Source organism: Dicentrarchus labrax, unplaced genomic scaffold (assembly GCF_905237075.1).
Source record: "Dicentrarchus labrax unplaced genomic scaffold, dlabrax2021, whole genome shotgun sequence".
Lineage (NCBI taxonomy): Eukaryota > Metazoa > Chordata > Actinopteri > Moronidae > Dicentrarchus > Dicentrarchus labrax.
The window spans coordinates 9,375,369-9,391,375 of record NW_026136711.1 but is presented as its reverse complement, the minus strand read 5'-3'; the positions used below and the strand labels follow the sequence as shown (position 1 = coordinate 9,391,375).

The 16,007-nt window shown below is 41.5% G+C and overlaps 1 protein-coding gene across 2 annotated transcripts in view; it reads left to right on the top strand.

Moving 5' to 3' along the window:
* Nucleotides 1-16,007, top strand: part of phactr3b (phosphatase and actin regulator 3b) — a 52,562-nt gene that overhangs the window by 16,654 nt on the left and 19,901 nt on the right. For both annotated transcript variants that reach the window (XM_051415465.1, XM_051415467.1), the window contains exons 2-8: nucleotides 3,955-4,113; nucleotides 4,247-4,321; nucleotides 4,476-4,616; nucleotides 6,278-6,508; nucleotides 6,590-6,797; nucleotides 7,701-7,891; nucleotides 9,994-10,147. In XM_051415465.1, the coding sequence (XP_051271425.1) occupies nucleotides 3,955-4,113; nucleotides 4,247-4,321; nucleotides 4,476-4,616; nucleotides 6,278-6,508; nucleotides 6,590-6,797; nucleotides 7,701-7,891; nucleotides 9,994-10,147 (1,159 nt within the window). The remainder of the gene's footprint in view (nucleotides 1-3,954; nucleotides 4,114-4,246; nucleotides 4,322-4,475; nucleotides 4,617-6,277; nucleotides 6,509-6,589; nucleotides 6,798-7,700; nucleotides 7,892-9,993; nucleotides 10,148-16,007) is intronic.

The following is a 16,007-nucleotide window of genomic DNA, read 5'->3' as shown; positions in this document are numbered from 1 at the left end:
CATGGCTTGGGCAGCTGACCCGCTTCTCATTGTTGGCGGTCAAGAAGCTTTGGGTGTCGGTGAAAGCCAAAGCGCCAATGCACCACTGTTCACGGATCAGTGAGCTCAGATATTGGCCTTGTGCTGTTAGCCGTGTCTGTATGTTTGCATCTCTTGTGCATCAGTCACGGGTCTATTCAGTTGCATTTGTAAACACAGTGAAAAAATGAGGCGCCTGCAGATGGAACAGCTGGATCAGAGTCTCTAGATTGCTGGAGCAAAAATGGCCAAAATTGTCTGGTTTTTACTCCTTTAGTGTGTGGATTTGCTGCTCTTCTTTATCGTATGTGCTAGTAAATTGAACATTTTTGGGTTTTAGACTGTTGGTTGGACAAAAAATGACTTTTAAAGACATCACTTTGGGATCATTTTTTTTTTACTGTTTTCTGACATTTTATAGACCAAACAATGAATTGATTATTAAGAAAAACAATTGTCAGATTCATTGATAATGAAAATAAGTTAGTTGCAGCCGTAATGAAAAGCCTCTTTGTGAACATTTTGATGTTGAATAGTTGCTGGCCTGCATCTGCGCTGGAAGCCAGTGTAAATATAGCACCTGCTTGATATTGACATCCCTGGCTGCTACCTGCATCACTTTTGCACAACTGGACAACATTTTTCCAATGTCAGTTAGATTTTGACCTTGTTTTTAATGTCACATTGCGAATGTGTTGCTGTTAAGTTGGCCACCTTCCACATGCCGGCACCATCGCCGTCAAATCCCTGCCAAATCCATCCTCACCGGTGGAGCGTCCCAGTATAAGGTCACAGTACACTTTTTGTCTTCTTATCATGTGACTGGGGCAGGTAATAATAAGTGTATGCAATTAGCTTCTTAAGGGATATAAACAAGCAGATGTTGTGGATTTAGACCCTGCTGACTGAAAATGAAAGTGTTCACAGAGCGATCGCTGCGCAGCCCACGGCTCAGCTGTAGGCTCCCTGAGGTGTCAGCTTGTTGTCGGAGCCAGACTGTGTGGGAGTGCCTATTTCTGTCCTTTCTCCAAGGAATCTCTCTCTCTCTCTCTCTCTCTCTCTCTCTCTCTCTCTCTCTCTCTCTCTCTCTCTCGCTCTCTGCCACTCGATGCAGAAGAAGTCGGCTCAGTCGGCCTCTGTGGTTCTTCTGCCTGTCTGTCTGTCATCGTGATGCCTCTCCTCTGCAGCTTAGCCCCGCAGACTTAAGAGCGCTTTGAGTAGTCGGACTACCAGCTCAGAGGGATAGCCAGACAGTCTTTAAGAAATCAAAGCTTCTGCACGCAGTAAGGCTGCAACTAGGGATTATTTTCCATATTGATTAATCTGTCCATAGTTTTTGTGATTAATCAATTATTTGTTTGGTCCATGAAATGTTATGGAACATTTTTCAGCCGATAATAATTTATTGTCCCCGATAATTACTGTTCATTCCTAATTTTGTCTTAAAAAATGACTCAAAATGATGAATCAGTTATCAAAATAGTTGTTGTTTAATTTATTAGCTGACTTATCGATTAATCAGCTAATCGTTGCAGCTCTAGCACGCGATTAGTCGAGTCATGTTTCAAGCAACAATGTCAAAGGTTCTCTGGTTCTGTCTTGTGTGATCGTAAACTGGATATCTTTGAGTTTTATGTAACATTTTTTGAATATGTCACCTTCAGCTTTGGGAAACTACGATGTTCGATTCTCTTAAAATGTTACTGACAAAATGGTCAATCGATGAATCAAGAAAATATTCAACAATGAAAATAATCGTTGGTTGTAGCTCTTATTGCAGACACCTGCTGTGAGTTATTGTTGAAGCTTTCTGTCAAATTGAAACACACACAGTACCAACAAAGTTCATCTGTTGGTTGTTGTTTTGATTCAACGATTAATACATCAGTTACAGTAAGGACATTCCCAGAGACCACAGGGTCATCTTCAGATTTCATGTTTGTCTGACCAGCACTCTAAAACCCAATAGGTACTCAGTTTACGAAGTTATAACAGAGAGAAAAGCAGCAAACCTGCTCGAATCAGACAATGTTTGTATGTATTTATAATAACAATGTAGCAAATGACAGTGTGAGAGGAGTCTCTGGTAGTGAGGAATCTACAGAGAACTATCAGCTGGATCTGCAGCTTAGGCTCAGTCTCCCACTGTCTGCTTTAAAGATGATGATGTGTCAATGTTGTATTCACAGCTTGTTTCTGCTGCCCCCCAGTGGCCAAAAACATCAGTTATTGCCCAAAATGTTGTTTACACAGTGAGAAAGCAGTAAACCTGATGGAACCACACTGTTTAGTACGGAAGCGTATTGCATTAACTTGATTTTTTTTTTTTTTTAGTTTGTTTTTCTGAGTAATTTCTTTTTTGGTTTGTTTTTCTGAGTAATTTTCTTTCTGTTTTTCAGAGTAATTTTTTTTCTGTTTTTCAGAGTAATTTGGGTTTTTTTCTGTTTTTCTGACACATTTTTTTTTCTGAGTTTAGAGAGCATTTGAAACAATAGACGCATTAATTCCTTTATTGAGAGCTTGATTTAACGGAAACAAACATAACCGGCTTGTTTAGTTCAGTCAAGTTTTACTTTGATCTGGGTTTCAGACACTGGGAGATAGTCCTGTCTTTAAGTCATATAGATGGTATTATCATTAGTTTGTCGACTCTCAAAATTGACCCGGTACGGTAGATAGTTGAAGATGGGGCATGTATGTGCGGGCAGGAGTCACCATAGTTCCATGGGAGTCACTTGCAGGTTGGAGGTTCTCGCGGGAGTTCAAAGTATCTCGATAATTCAGAAAAAGAATTACTCCGAAAAACAGGGAAAAAAAATTAGTCAGAAAAAATTATTCAAATGAAATAAATTACTGAGTTTTTTTTTTTCTTCAAGTGAATGCAATACGCTTCTGAAGTTTAGTGTGTTTTCTTTCTTTTTTTACTTTTACAATAAATGTATTGTAACAACTGCTGATCATTTATCTGTCAATTGGTTAATGTAGAGCTGGAACGATTAGCTGATTAATCAGTTAGTCAGCCTATAAACAATTCCAGAAAATTCTTTGGTACCATGTGGGTTCAGGATATTTCAAAATTCAATTCAAACGTGGGCATTTTTCATTGTTATCTGACATTTTAAAGAACAAAGAATTCAATAAATGAAGAAAAGAATCAGCAGAATTATCGATAATGAAGAAAAGTGTTAGTCGGAGCCCTAGATAAATGTACTATTAGTTCCAACACACACACAGAACATGTGTAGATAATAGAAAACTTTGTGTGTGTAAAGGATTTTATTTGTCAGTACCCAGAAATAATGACCAATAAAGAACAAGCAAAGACAACAAAAATAAACAATGGAGGCAGCAGGATGCTCTGAAAAATACCAGTATGTCAGTAGCAGCATATGAGATTTGTATAATTCTGTCACCACTGTATTATGTCAAATTGTGCTGTAGATTGCTGTGTACTTCAAGTACATCAAGTACGCAACCTAAAATAGTGTAATCTCAGTGGGGATTGCAGGCTGCAGATGTCTGCATTGACCTTAGAAAAGGCAGTTGTGCTGAAGCTGATTTTATTTATTCTCTGTGTGTCTTTTAAGAGGTCTTTTAAAAGCCTGCTATTGTCAGTGTGTTTGGGGCCAGGAAGGTCTGGCTGCCCTGAAACCATGTGAGTCACACACAAACAATGTGATTCTCTGTTTTCTCCCCACCGCTCGCTTCTCCTCAGAAATTAGACTGGAATCAATAAGGCATTTACAGCGGGTGACCCACATTTGCTGCTCTCACATGACGACGTGGTGTTAGTAGTATTCAGCCACTTGCGTTAGAAGTGATTTGGGAACTTCCTTCAGTCTTCGCCGTGCCGGAGCGCCGACTGATGTCACAGGGATGGATTTGGGTGCCTGTAGCCTCTTTTAAGGCAGCTCTCTGTTTCGTTTTGTGCTGTAGATGTGATGGACCAGCAGAGGGTGCTGCACTCGGGTTGCCTGGTCTCAGGGGTTCGTACGCCTCCCGTCCGCCGCAACAGCAAGCTGGCCAGCCTGGGGCGCATCTTCAAGCCCTGGAAATGGAGGAAAAAGAAAAACGAGAAGCTGAAGCCCTCGGCAAGTGAGTGTCACGTTAAGACCCGTGCTTCCATCGGTGGCGGTAAACGCGTATTGGCGTTCGCAGATCGACCCAGGCTGCTTTGCATGTTTTCATTTTGCGTTGGACCAGTCTCATAAATGTTTGTGTTGTTTAGCGGCGGAGAAGAAGGCAGCTGTACGACAGAAGAGAGATGACCTCGTCAGGAGGAACCCCGGGGAGACGGAGACAGGTGCAAAATGACAGAACACACACACACACACACACACACACACACACACACACACACACACACACACACACACTCCAGGCTGATCTCGGTTCACTTGTTTAGCCACATGATGCAGAAGTTCAGACTCACTCCTGTCCTCTTCCACTGTATGCAGAGTCAGATCTTGCTTGTGGGGGTAACGGTGAAGATCCGGACACCCCGACTCACTCCGACGGCGAGGACAGAGACGAGGAGCCCGTGGCACCTCTGGCCAGCACCAGTGAAGACCTGGGCAGCGATTTAGAAGCCTCGACAGGTAGAGTGCAGTTCTGTTGTCTGAGAAACATCCAGAAAGTAGACAAGTATAAAAAGACACAGCACTTCTTGATTTTATTTTATGTTTTAGGGTTAAAGCTGCTAAAGAATTATCATGTGACTCTGTAGTTTCTCTCAGCTTTATGGATTATTTTAGCACCTTTGAGCTCAATGTTTTGGTTATATGGCCCACAACTTTACTGCTTTGGTTCAGTCTCACAGCTCTCACCAACCTTGTTTCCAGCTGTAACAGGCAGATGCTCTGATAAACCCACTGTACGCTACCTGCCCAGCACCAAATGGGGGATTGGCAAAGTTAGAGACTAACTGGTGAACATAGTGGAGCATTTAGCAGCTAAAGAGCCAGGTATTCCCCCCAGGAAACAGAGCTAAAAGGTGAATATTTGACTTGCATTGGCCAGGTGGTGGTGGATATGTAAATAAGCAGCTGTTGGCTAAAACGCTCAACATAACCTGTTCCCGGTCGTTCCGCTGGCTGGGGATTATCCCAGCTCACATTTGGTGATTGATGGTGTACATCCTGGATGGGTCACCAGTGTATCGCAGGGCTGCCACATATTGACACTCGAGCTAGGTTGTTATATCGCTGACATAAGCTTCAGTAACAAGAAATTGACTATTTTTTGTGTTTCCTGTCAGCGACCATATCTAGTGCTAGTTTTGTTTTCAATTTTCAAATTAAATTGAATTTTTATGTTTTTATTTATTCAGTTTTTAGTATGTAGACTAGATATTGTATATACACACACCAAACACAATCAAAGGAACCCATTTAAAAAAGGAAAATAATAAAAATAGGTAAAATATGAAGTAAAGCAGAAAAGTAAAAAAGAAACAAATCAGATAAATGCATAGGAAGATACTGGTGGAGCACATCAGCTGATGCTTTACTGCTCATATTTTAGAGGACATATTAGGGATGCATCATAATTATTGGGGCAGTTAAATTATTAATGGGAACTTTATATTTTTATGAATTATCTGGATAATTGAATTACAGCCAATAAATTATCTGTCCCTAATAATAATAATAATAATAATAATTTGTATTGAATTCTAATGCAAACCCATTGATAGTGTGTATGTTCTATGAAAGCCAAAGTATGTGTGTAAAGTTTTTATGTGCTAGAAATAATAAATGAACGTTTGAAGAGTCAGAGCAATGGAATATTAAATCAGCCATGTTTGCTCACTACATCTCAGCCTTTCTTACCATCAGGTGATACAGGTTGTGAACTTCTTTTTAAAATACAAAAATGTGAAACTATCGGTTGTCTTATCAGTGTCAGCCATGAGAAGAAGATAATTATCGACATATTGTTGTCGGGGGATCCTTCATGAATAAACCGGTGGATTTTCCCTTTTAACAAACAGCCACTTTTAATTGGTGTAAATCAGGATTGGATACTCTTTATTTTATCTCCTGTTTGTGATTTGAGCTGATAAAATGATTGCTAAAATAGTAATAAAATGGGTGATTCTGGTTGCAAAAAGCTAAACTTTGACATGAATATCTTTTACCAGTGCAGCTATGATGGTGGTAGCTTTAGTTTGAGACACCATGTCTCTGATCGTCCACTAGGTGGAGACAAAGACTTCCTAATTGAACCAAAGCTTTGCATTGCTGATGTTTCATTTCAGTACAAGATATGACTGAAGACTCAAAGACAGTGGGAGATCCCAGCCAGAGTGAAGATGGAGAAGATGAAAGCACCTCGCTGAGCGACCCCAGTGACGAGCAGTCGATGGGGAAGGTGGAGGCCGTTGAAGGGAAACAGGAGGCGACAGCGGCGCAGCCTCCGAGACGAACCAGCACCTCTCCTCCACCCAAGCTGCCAGTCAAACTGCTCACCAGACTGGGCAGCCTGGACAGTGAGTTCACCAGGAGGACCCTGACGTAAAGACCCTCCATGGTGTCTGGCAGTGTCTCACTTTGATGCCTTTCCTCCACAGGTGCCCCTGCAGTGCCAGTTAAGAAGTCCCCAGCTACCTTACCCAGGAACTTCACACTTCCCAAAGACCCCCATGGCTCCCTGTTAAGAGGCAGGATCTCCACACCTACTGGGTCGCCCCACCTTGGGGCACTACACCCACAGCTGCCCCCTAGCTGCATCATTGAGGAACTGCACCGCGCCCTGGCCACCAAACATAGACAGGACAGGTCAGATGCAGAATTTTTACTACATTTACTTGAAATATTAAGATGCTTTTAGTTTTTGTAGGTGTTATCACTTTTGATATATGACATATGATACAAATTATTTTAACAAAATGATTAAAAAATCCATCAATAAATGATATGGTATAAGTCCTGTTCACAGAATATGTTAATCCAATTCCAAGAACAACATTTGTGCATACCACACACACAAAATATAGACATACATATGGACAATATGAACCAAAACAGACTGCTGATACCAACTGTTCTGTTTATCGATATTATTCTTTCCACACTTACTTTACATTAATGGATTAAATGTTTAATAAATGTCATAATATAGTGACAAGTCCCAAGTTCTGAGAGCCTCAGTCCATTTTCAGATGCCTTGGTTGAAAATTCTGTTTAAATTCCGTTTAAATTGATATAAAACACAAACCTTTGAGAGAAATGTGCCATTTTTGCTGTGACTTGATTTGTGAATTCTCTGAAGTTTTACAGGTCTATTTTCCATCATGAAAAATTCATAATAGAATACAAGTAATTCACATTTGTTCAGTCCCACCTGTGCATAACGCATGTATGTTAAAGAAGCTACTTAAAACTAAAATCAGGGCTACATCAAATGCCAGAGAACAGCCGACATGCCAAATAAAATATGTCCCTTTTTCTCACCATTGTGATCCTATAAATTGTATTCACTTATAGCATTTATTAGATTTATTATTTATTATATTTTTAATTAAATTCCGTATTGTTCTGTAAGACATTCATTTATAACTGCAAACAAATACATCATGGGTGTCAAGTTATACTGTCTGATTATTTAAAGTCAGAGTTCTCAGTGCCATGGTAATATAAGGTTGTCATTGACAGGCTTTGTTTTGTGATGTTTGATCTCAGTTTCCAGACGAAGGAGGCACGCTCGTCCCTGAAGCGCCGGCTGGACGGCCGCCTGTCCCGCACGTCCAGCACGGAGAGGGAGCCTGCCGGGGAGTCGGAGAGCAAGAAGGAGTCTGACGAGAACAAAGAGAACTGGCGTCTGGACGAATACTTGAGCGACCAGGACAGCTGGAACGAGTCTGTGATCTCCGGTGGGTCTGCTGGTGCGATATTTGCTGCACTGTTATCTGCCTGTTAATGTACAAAGCCAGCAGAATCTGGGCATCCTGTCAGTGGATAATGAAGCAGTGTAATCTCTGCTGATATTTGTTTACAGTGAGAGCATGACAGGGGGATTTACAGCGATGACGAATAGCAGCCTTGCTGGTGTTAAGTTTCAGCGGCCGTCAACATCTGCTCCGGTGGCCTAATTCTTGGCCATTCATGTGGGTCATTGGTGCACGGCCGTCTGCGGCTGACATGTCTGTGGCTCTGCGGGGTAAAAATATTTAAGGCCGTAGACTGTGAAGTTATGATGGATGCGACAGATGTGCACGCCACCAGCGCGAGCCTGACCTGATACGAACATGTGATGACCGCAAAGAGGGTAGATTTACAAAACGAATAAATGCCTTATGAGTTTACAGGACTAGAGCTCAAATTGAATTCTTTACACTCTTAAAATAGTTAGTCTAAAGTAGGTGCTGCTTATATCTGAGGCTGAAAACCCCTCAGCAGTTGCTGATGACAATCAACCAGTGACATTTTGTAAACAAAATAATCTTTTAACCCCCAAGTCTGACCATGTCGATCTAATGAAAAGGGCAGTTTAACACCGTTACATTTAAAGAAATCTTCCACTCATTAAGAATTGGTGCGCCAATGTGCCAAAAGCATGCAGTAGTGCTCCAGTGAAGAGGAGAAGAAGGAGATTGTTCGGCAATGTAATCAATGAAGGTTTCAAAACGTCCAAAAAACAGGCTTTGCAAGTGTTTTGTGAGATAAAAAATACCTTTTAAGTGTGCAAATAACAATACTCACAATTCATTTTGAGATTTTGAATGTAAACTACCCCACAAGAAAATGCCACAGTGTCCCTTAAACTGTGTATACATATCTATAACTTTATTTACATTGAATCCAAAAAAAAGAAGATCATGTACTGATGCACATGTAACTGAATTCTAGGCTCAGTGATTGGATGTTTCTGGCCAAAATGCACTGACTTTTTATCACACAAGCACATATTTTCTAACACAGTTGTTAATCTTAAGTACTAGCAATTCCATGGGGGAAAGCTTCATGCATAATTTCTGATCCAAGACATGAAAGAGCTCCAACTGTGAGTCACCTTACATTGTCTATGGGAAAAAATGAATGCGCCTGAAATAGCTCCTCCCACTTGGCAACACAATAAATGAGCTGCAGGTTTCCATGGCTGAGATGGGAGACACAACTGGGGCTTCACCTATTGTAGCTTTCTTGCAGATTAACATAAGGAGGCCATTGAACCTCTGTGAAGGTCCAGGGTAACACGGGTGCAGCAAAATTAGATGAGAGAACTGCAGTTTGGGTGAAGATTTACAGTATTTTCCAGCAAACCAACCCTAAACATATACGCATAAGCCAAAGCTGCACAATAGTGGCTTAAAATTAACAGCTTTAGAGCCCTGCAGTGGCCAGACCTCAGTCCAGAACCAGAATTTGTAGCAGGAGCTGCTGTCAAAGGTTCCTTTACAAAGACTTAAGTAGTGTGTATTCAGTTTTATGTTGTTTTTGTTTTAAAGTTGTTCATCAGTAACAAAAAGTTAAAGATCCCTTCCAGTCATGTATTAAGACATGTATACAAACAGTCTGCTTGGAACCATAATATGTGTCTGTTATGTTTTTTCTGCAAAAGTATAATTTCCACATTGAGATCCTTAAAATCAGATTTTCAATGAGCACAGAGAAACTTTCCACTTTCAGCAGATGAATGTGAAAATCCTTGTAGAGTCAAACTCTGCACAGACAGCATTCAAACAGCACGCTGTAGGAACAAGAAGAAACACTGATTTCTGACTGGAGTTACACATAAATAACATTAAATGCGATATATAAATAAGCTACATAGGAACACTCTGTGCATACTTTAAGATCTTGAAATAAGTATGTAGACGAGTATTTAATTAAAAAGGCGTTAGGTCTTATGAGAAAGCACAAAAGCACACTGTGTGGTGCTTAGCATTTGTAGGGGTTTAGCTGGTACACCATGTTCGGCAGCTCAGAAACCGCTGTGTCGTTATTGACCTTAATATGCGCTCCGCACCGACAGGGACCCTCCCGCGCAGGATGAGGAAGGAGCTGCTGGCCGTGAAGCTTCGGAACCGGCCCAGCAAGCAGGAGCTGGAGGACCGCAACATCTTCCCTGTCCGCAGCGACCAGGAGCGGCAGGAGATCCGCCAGCAGATAGAGATGAAGCTGGCCAAGTGAGTCGCTCTGCCCGCATCAGCCCGCCACCAGCCCCCCCCCCCCATCAGCCCTCCCTACCCTCCTCTGCCCCATGTATGTCTGTTTAGTCACTCAACATCACTGTCTACACGTTTACTGCTTGTTTTTTTCCCTTCCCCCATCCCCTAACAAATGCTCAGTCTTAAGACATATTACAAAGTTTTGGAATATTGTCTTGAAATATATTTTGAAAATATATATTTTCTTCAGCGAAGACACAGATTTCGCTAAATCTATCCAAATAATCGCGATATGATGTTCTTATGCACCATATTGTGGATGGGATATATTTGGTAGGGCTGTACCCAAATCAGGATTTTCCAAGTCTGCACTTGAAGCCGGCACAATTCATCTACAATAATGAATGAAATATATTATTCACAGCCTCCGCCCAGTTACAGTACAGCTCCACCTGTAGAGCAGCCGCCCCACACTAAACTGCTACAGTCTTTTACCTGTAAGACTCTCATCATATGTGGAATGAAAATGGAACTTTCCCACACAGTCAACCCAATGAAATGTGTGTATCCTGGTCATAGTTCAGTAATCTCTCTCCTGCTGCTGACAGGCTGTCAGCCAAGCTGGACGGTGTGCTGTTCTGTGTCACTCTGCCCTCCATTTCCACCGCCCCTCTCTGTTTCCATCACATTTTGTATTTTGGTCATTTTGAAACATGTCACATGTTTGTTAAAAGGTTATAGCCTGCCAGGCTGTTGATTTGTGTCCAATGACGAAGCTAAAAAAAAACAGTGCAGTGATTCGACTGACAAAATATGAGCTGACTCTGAAGCTTCCCAACCGATGATTTGAATCATCTGCATTTAAAACTAATTGTCGTTTTTACTTTTCTGTTTATGTACCGGTTAAACACACAAGCTGACAGCACGTTAATTACTGAACTTGAGGGGATTTTTTTTTACTTTGCTGCTGAGCACGTAGTGGTGCTGGAAACAGGCGTTGGCTAGAGGGAAACTAAATAATAAAGCTGCAGCCATAAAACCAAAACAAAGAAAGACAAATGTATTGTAGCTGTGTTTTTTGTTTTTGGGCTTTTATTGCCTTTTATCAATAGTGACGGCTGAAGAGTGACAGGAAAGGGCGGGAGAGAAAGGAGATGACACACAGGGCTGCAGGTCGGGTTCAAACCCATGGCCGCTGCAGCATGGATTCAGCCTTGGTACATAGGGCGCTAGCTCTACCAGGTGAGCTAACCCAGCGCCCTGTGGCTATGTTTTTTTTTTTACTAGCGTCAATGGATCAGCCTCTATAATCTATAAACCCTCTGTACATAACATTTTGTTTTCTCTCTAACTAAGATTTTGACGCATGCTGTCTAAAATGCAATCACATGTCAACGGCCTGGCGTAATAAGTGGGAAAATGTTATCATGAACCAGTTTGATATTGTTTTTCCACTCCTTTTCCTTAAATGTAGTTTTTCTGGGTCAAGCGGTCTGATTTTTGGAGTGTGGAACAGGATTTTCTGAAAGGCAGAGGAGGAATGCAACACGGAACATAATCGTATTTGTCGTGTTATGTAAAAGGCCATAGGCTGTTATTATGGTGACTTTAATAGGATTAACAGTCAAATCAGGTTTCTTTTTGAGTGAATAATACAGCGACAGGGTGTGCTGGTAGGCTTATGCAACGCTCAGAGCGGGAGGAAGGGGCCATTTACTCCTCTCTGAAAATGCAGTCACAACACCAACTGTATTGTTTGGACATACAGTAACTTTATTCTAAAGCAATGTGGCCGCCTTCTGGTGTGTGTCAGGTGTGGGCGCTGGACAGCGAAACAGTGAATAACCATTTGACTTTTTAGACTCGTACAGAGTTGAAGCTGCTTTTGTTGCCGTTTGCACTTTTCCCCCTGTAGACTATTAACACATTCAGTTGTTTTTCATACCTTTGTTAAAACAGGCAGATGTGATAATAGCCCGTTAGTGAAACATTGACACATTCACTATGTGCCGACTGCTTTAATTGGAGGTTGACCCGCTTTCACATGCCAGTGTTGGTTGAAACAGAAGCTATTCTTCTCAGAAAGTGACAAACAAACTGCAAACTTCTAATTAGCATGCATCATTACCTTAAACGACTCTCAGCTCTGAAGAATGGTAGGCCCTTTGAATTTCACATTTGCACCTACATCTGTTTATATTACATCATAAGAGTGTTTCAAACACATTAGAACTGATACACAACAGTGTATCATAAATGAGTGTGTATGACATATATTTGTGTATTTATGATGAGTTTATCAGTGAAAGCTATGCATTTATGGAATTCATAACCTAATTTGACTGCTGAAATAAAAGATGTGTTCTTCAGATTAACACAGAGGTTGGAACTCTGCAGTTGCCCTCAGTTACTTTACGGAGCATTGTAGCATATTTCAGCTCATTGTTTTGGTTTTGTGACCTCCAACTTTACTGTTTGGGTTCAGTCTCACTGCTCCTGCAGCTGTTTCCAGTAAAAATGCTCTAACAACCGTGTTTAAAAAACCGTTAACTACTTGCCCAGCACCCAGTGGCACACAGAAAGACGTGGTGGCTAGCTGGTGACATTGGAGCATTTACATACACATTTTTTACATTCGCAGTTTGAGGTTGTTGAACAAAGCTTCAAATGTCTGACCTCATTTTATCACGTCATTACCCTAAAAAAATGAATCAGTTCTAAAGCCCAAATGAACACCCCCACACCTCCACACAACCCTGCGGGGTTCAATCCTGTGCGCTGTGTGAAGCTCAGACCTGCTCAGAGAGCAGAGGAGAGAGCTGCTGTAACTATTCGTTACAGCCAAGTGTGAACCTATCATGATGTCATCCATTGGTTTGTGGAGTACCGTTTTGTGTTGTTGTTTTTTTTATTTACATATGACAGCTACATCATTACTTGCCTACAGTATATAGCCTAGCATTAGCTATCGTAACTTTGCAAAACCCCACATAGTACATTCATTGAGCGGCTCGTCAGGAGTACACGTACAAACGTCACGTCGTACCAGACTGCAACATGTGATACAGCATGTGAGGCATGAAGGTATGTAACCAGCCTTTCCATTTGCTGCTCGCATTGTGTTTGGGTTGTTTAGTCATAGTTTATTTATAGGGGAAATCACTCTCAAAAGTCAAATAAACAGAACAGTGCATTCAGTTCCTCGTAAAAGGTTTGCTTCAGGAGGTTGTCTTCCGTCGAGCTGAAGAGGAATTCACAGAATTCTTAGATAAGATATGGATAAAATGGCGGTAATAACCTCCCTTGTGTCTGTTTTTCTTTCTTCAGGCAATGGTATGAAATGCTTTCTTCCAGCATGAACGTCTGTGTGTTCATTTACAGTGCTGCACAGTGGACAGGTTGTAGTAAAAAAAAAAAAGAAAGGCCTGAAGTGTGTATTAATATTCTTAATAAGACACAGATGAAGAATCAACAGTCTTAATGAAGTATCATGTGTAGAAAATAATCTGCACTTTTGTGAAAAAAAAACACCACACTCATTGATATCTTACTTATAATGTTAATTACTGACTCTCCCCCCGTCCAGTTAACAAGAACACTTTCTCAGTGGTCCATTTTCTCTGCTCAGGACCAGACCGGTCAATGATCAGAGATACATCAGCACGAAGACAATGTGCTGATGTTTACAATAGAGTCTGCTTACAATGAGTATTTAGGATAATGGGATAATAATAAAATGTCAAAGCAATAGTTACAACTGCTTTTTTGATACCTGAAATAATATTGCTGTAGAAAGTCCTGTGTTACACAGTATAAAAGTCGTTGCATAGGTTTTTTTAGCATAAAGGTCACCACTGGAGTCAGTGAGCTCCAGGGAGATGGGACCCCTGTGTTTCCTGGGTGTGGTTTCATTACATACCCAGTACCATCACAGGTCACAGCAGCTAATTAGAGAGATGAAGACATTGAGCTGAGAGAGGAAGAGAGCTGGTTTCCTGTCCAACCACACTGCGAGGGAAACAGGGCGGCGAGTGTTTGACGAAGCCCAATTAATTAACAGCTCAGCGTTTTGCTCCCCGCTTTGTAACTTAGCTGTGAAAGATGAGTAAGGCAGGATGACATTCAGACAGGCTAAATAGTAATGCTCATGAGCTTCCTTGAGCCCGGCATCACGCTGCTCCATGTGCCTTTTTCCTACGCCCTCACCCAAGGCATTTCACAGCTGCGTGTCAATCTGGATAGCCAGGAGTAGCTGTGCGTGTGTCTGATGTTTGTGATGCTATCATAAACCAAAGCTGTTCCAAACACGCCTCGCTCCACGTGAGCGCCTATATTTGCACGTGGACAAATTCACCAGCTAATTGCAGAATAGCAAAAGGCGTAATACAGCATGAACTTAATTACTGTACATGTCAGCGAGGATGCTGGCAACATTTTGGCCTGTAGTCTGCAGGGGGCGTTACAGTGTGAGACCAAGCTACATCCCAAACACTGCACTTATGTAAACTAAACTCCTGATTAGTCTTGCATAATAAAAACAGGAAATGATCAATTATGTGTCATAAGCGGCAAGTGTGACAGTGGGATGCTGGGTTATGGACAGTGTACACACAATGCTGGTTAAGGACAGAGGTCAGAGCAGTTTCCCGCTGGTCATATAGTTCGCTCAATGTGTTACATTACTGCAGTGATTCATCCTGTGACTGGAGCATCTGTGCCAAACTGCACTTCAGTAATGAGAGATCAATAAGAAATGACATTATTTCCTGATATAGACTTTAGTGCTCAGACACACAACTGTCAAAATAAAAATCCAATCCATAACCAACAATCAATTCATCCCACTAACAAGACTTGTGTGATATATCTTAGTCCTCTCTGCCATAGAGCTCCATTGTTCAAAAACTAACTAAAAATGCACCTGTGAGCCACACTACACTGTTGCATTGGGTGACATGTTTCCGTCATCACCATGAACACACACACACACTGTAGTTTATTTAGACTCACCCCACATACACAATCCTGCTACTGTGAATACTGACTAGAGCACCAAATGTGTATTAATCTGCATCTGAAACTGGTCCCCCAAAAAAGTGCTACAAACTACAGTGGCCAGCTCTTAAGACACGACTGAGCCAGGTTTCATAAACTGAAACGAAAGGGGCTGGAAAAGACAGACGAACACATTGTCTGACTCTTAATGGGATTTGTTGACAATAGGAAAAAAGTATCCGTTTTCTTTTAAAAAGTAGCGTACAACAGTCAATGATGATATGATGACTGAAGAATTAGTGCATGAGAGGATCTCTGACAGTATGGGAAAGCAGATGTGACAGAGAATTAAAACAGTGGAGGTGGGGAGTGGGATGAAATATCAGAAATGAATTCATAGAGGAATACAGGCAAAATGACTGTCCTCATAGGCCTTCTTCACAGGAGACATTTTGAGTTGTCAGAGTAGGAAAAACACAGGTGTCACTACACATTAACAATGGCTCTGTGCCAGTAAACCCTGGCAGTGTGACAGTGAGTCAGCGTGCACAAGGATCCTGAAACTGAAGGAGCTATGGAATTCAACCATCACTGATTTTATTATTTACACCTGTGTTACTGCTGGGAAATGTGAGCTAGGGTTGGGAGATATGTTAAAATTTCGAACTGGCCACCGTCAGTCAAACAATCGATGATTGCCGATTTGTGAATGAGTGTTTGCTGTGCCAGCGTCGCCTGAGCCCCCCTAATCACCACCCCAGTAGTTGTAGCTCGGAGATGAGCGGTGAACACCTTTTAATAAACTCACCACGTGTCAGAAAGCAGTATTTTTTTGCATTAAGCAGAAAAATACCACCTTACACCTTCTAAATTCAAGTTTCTC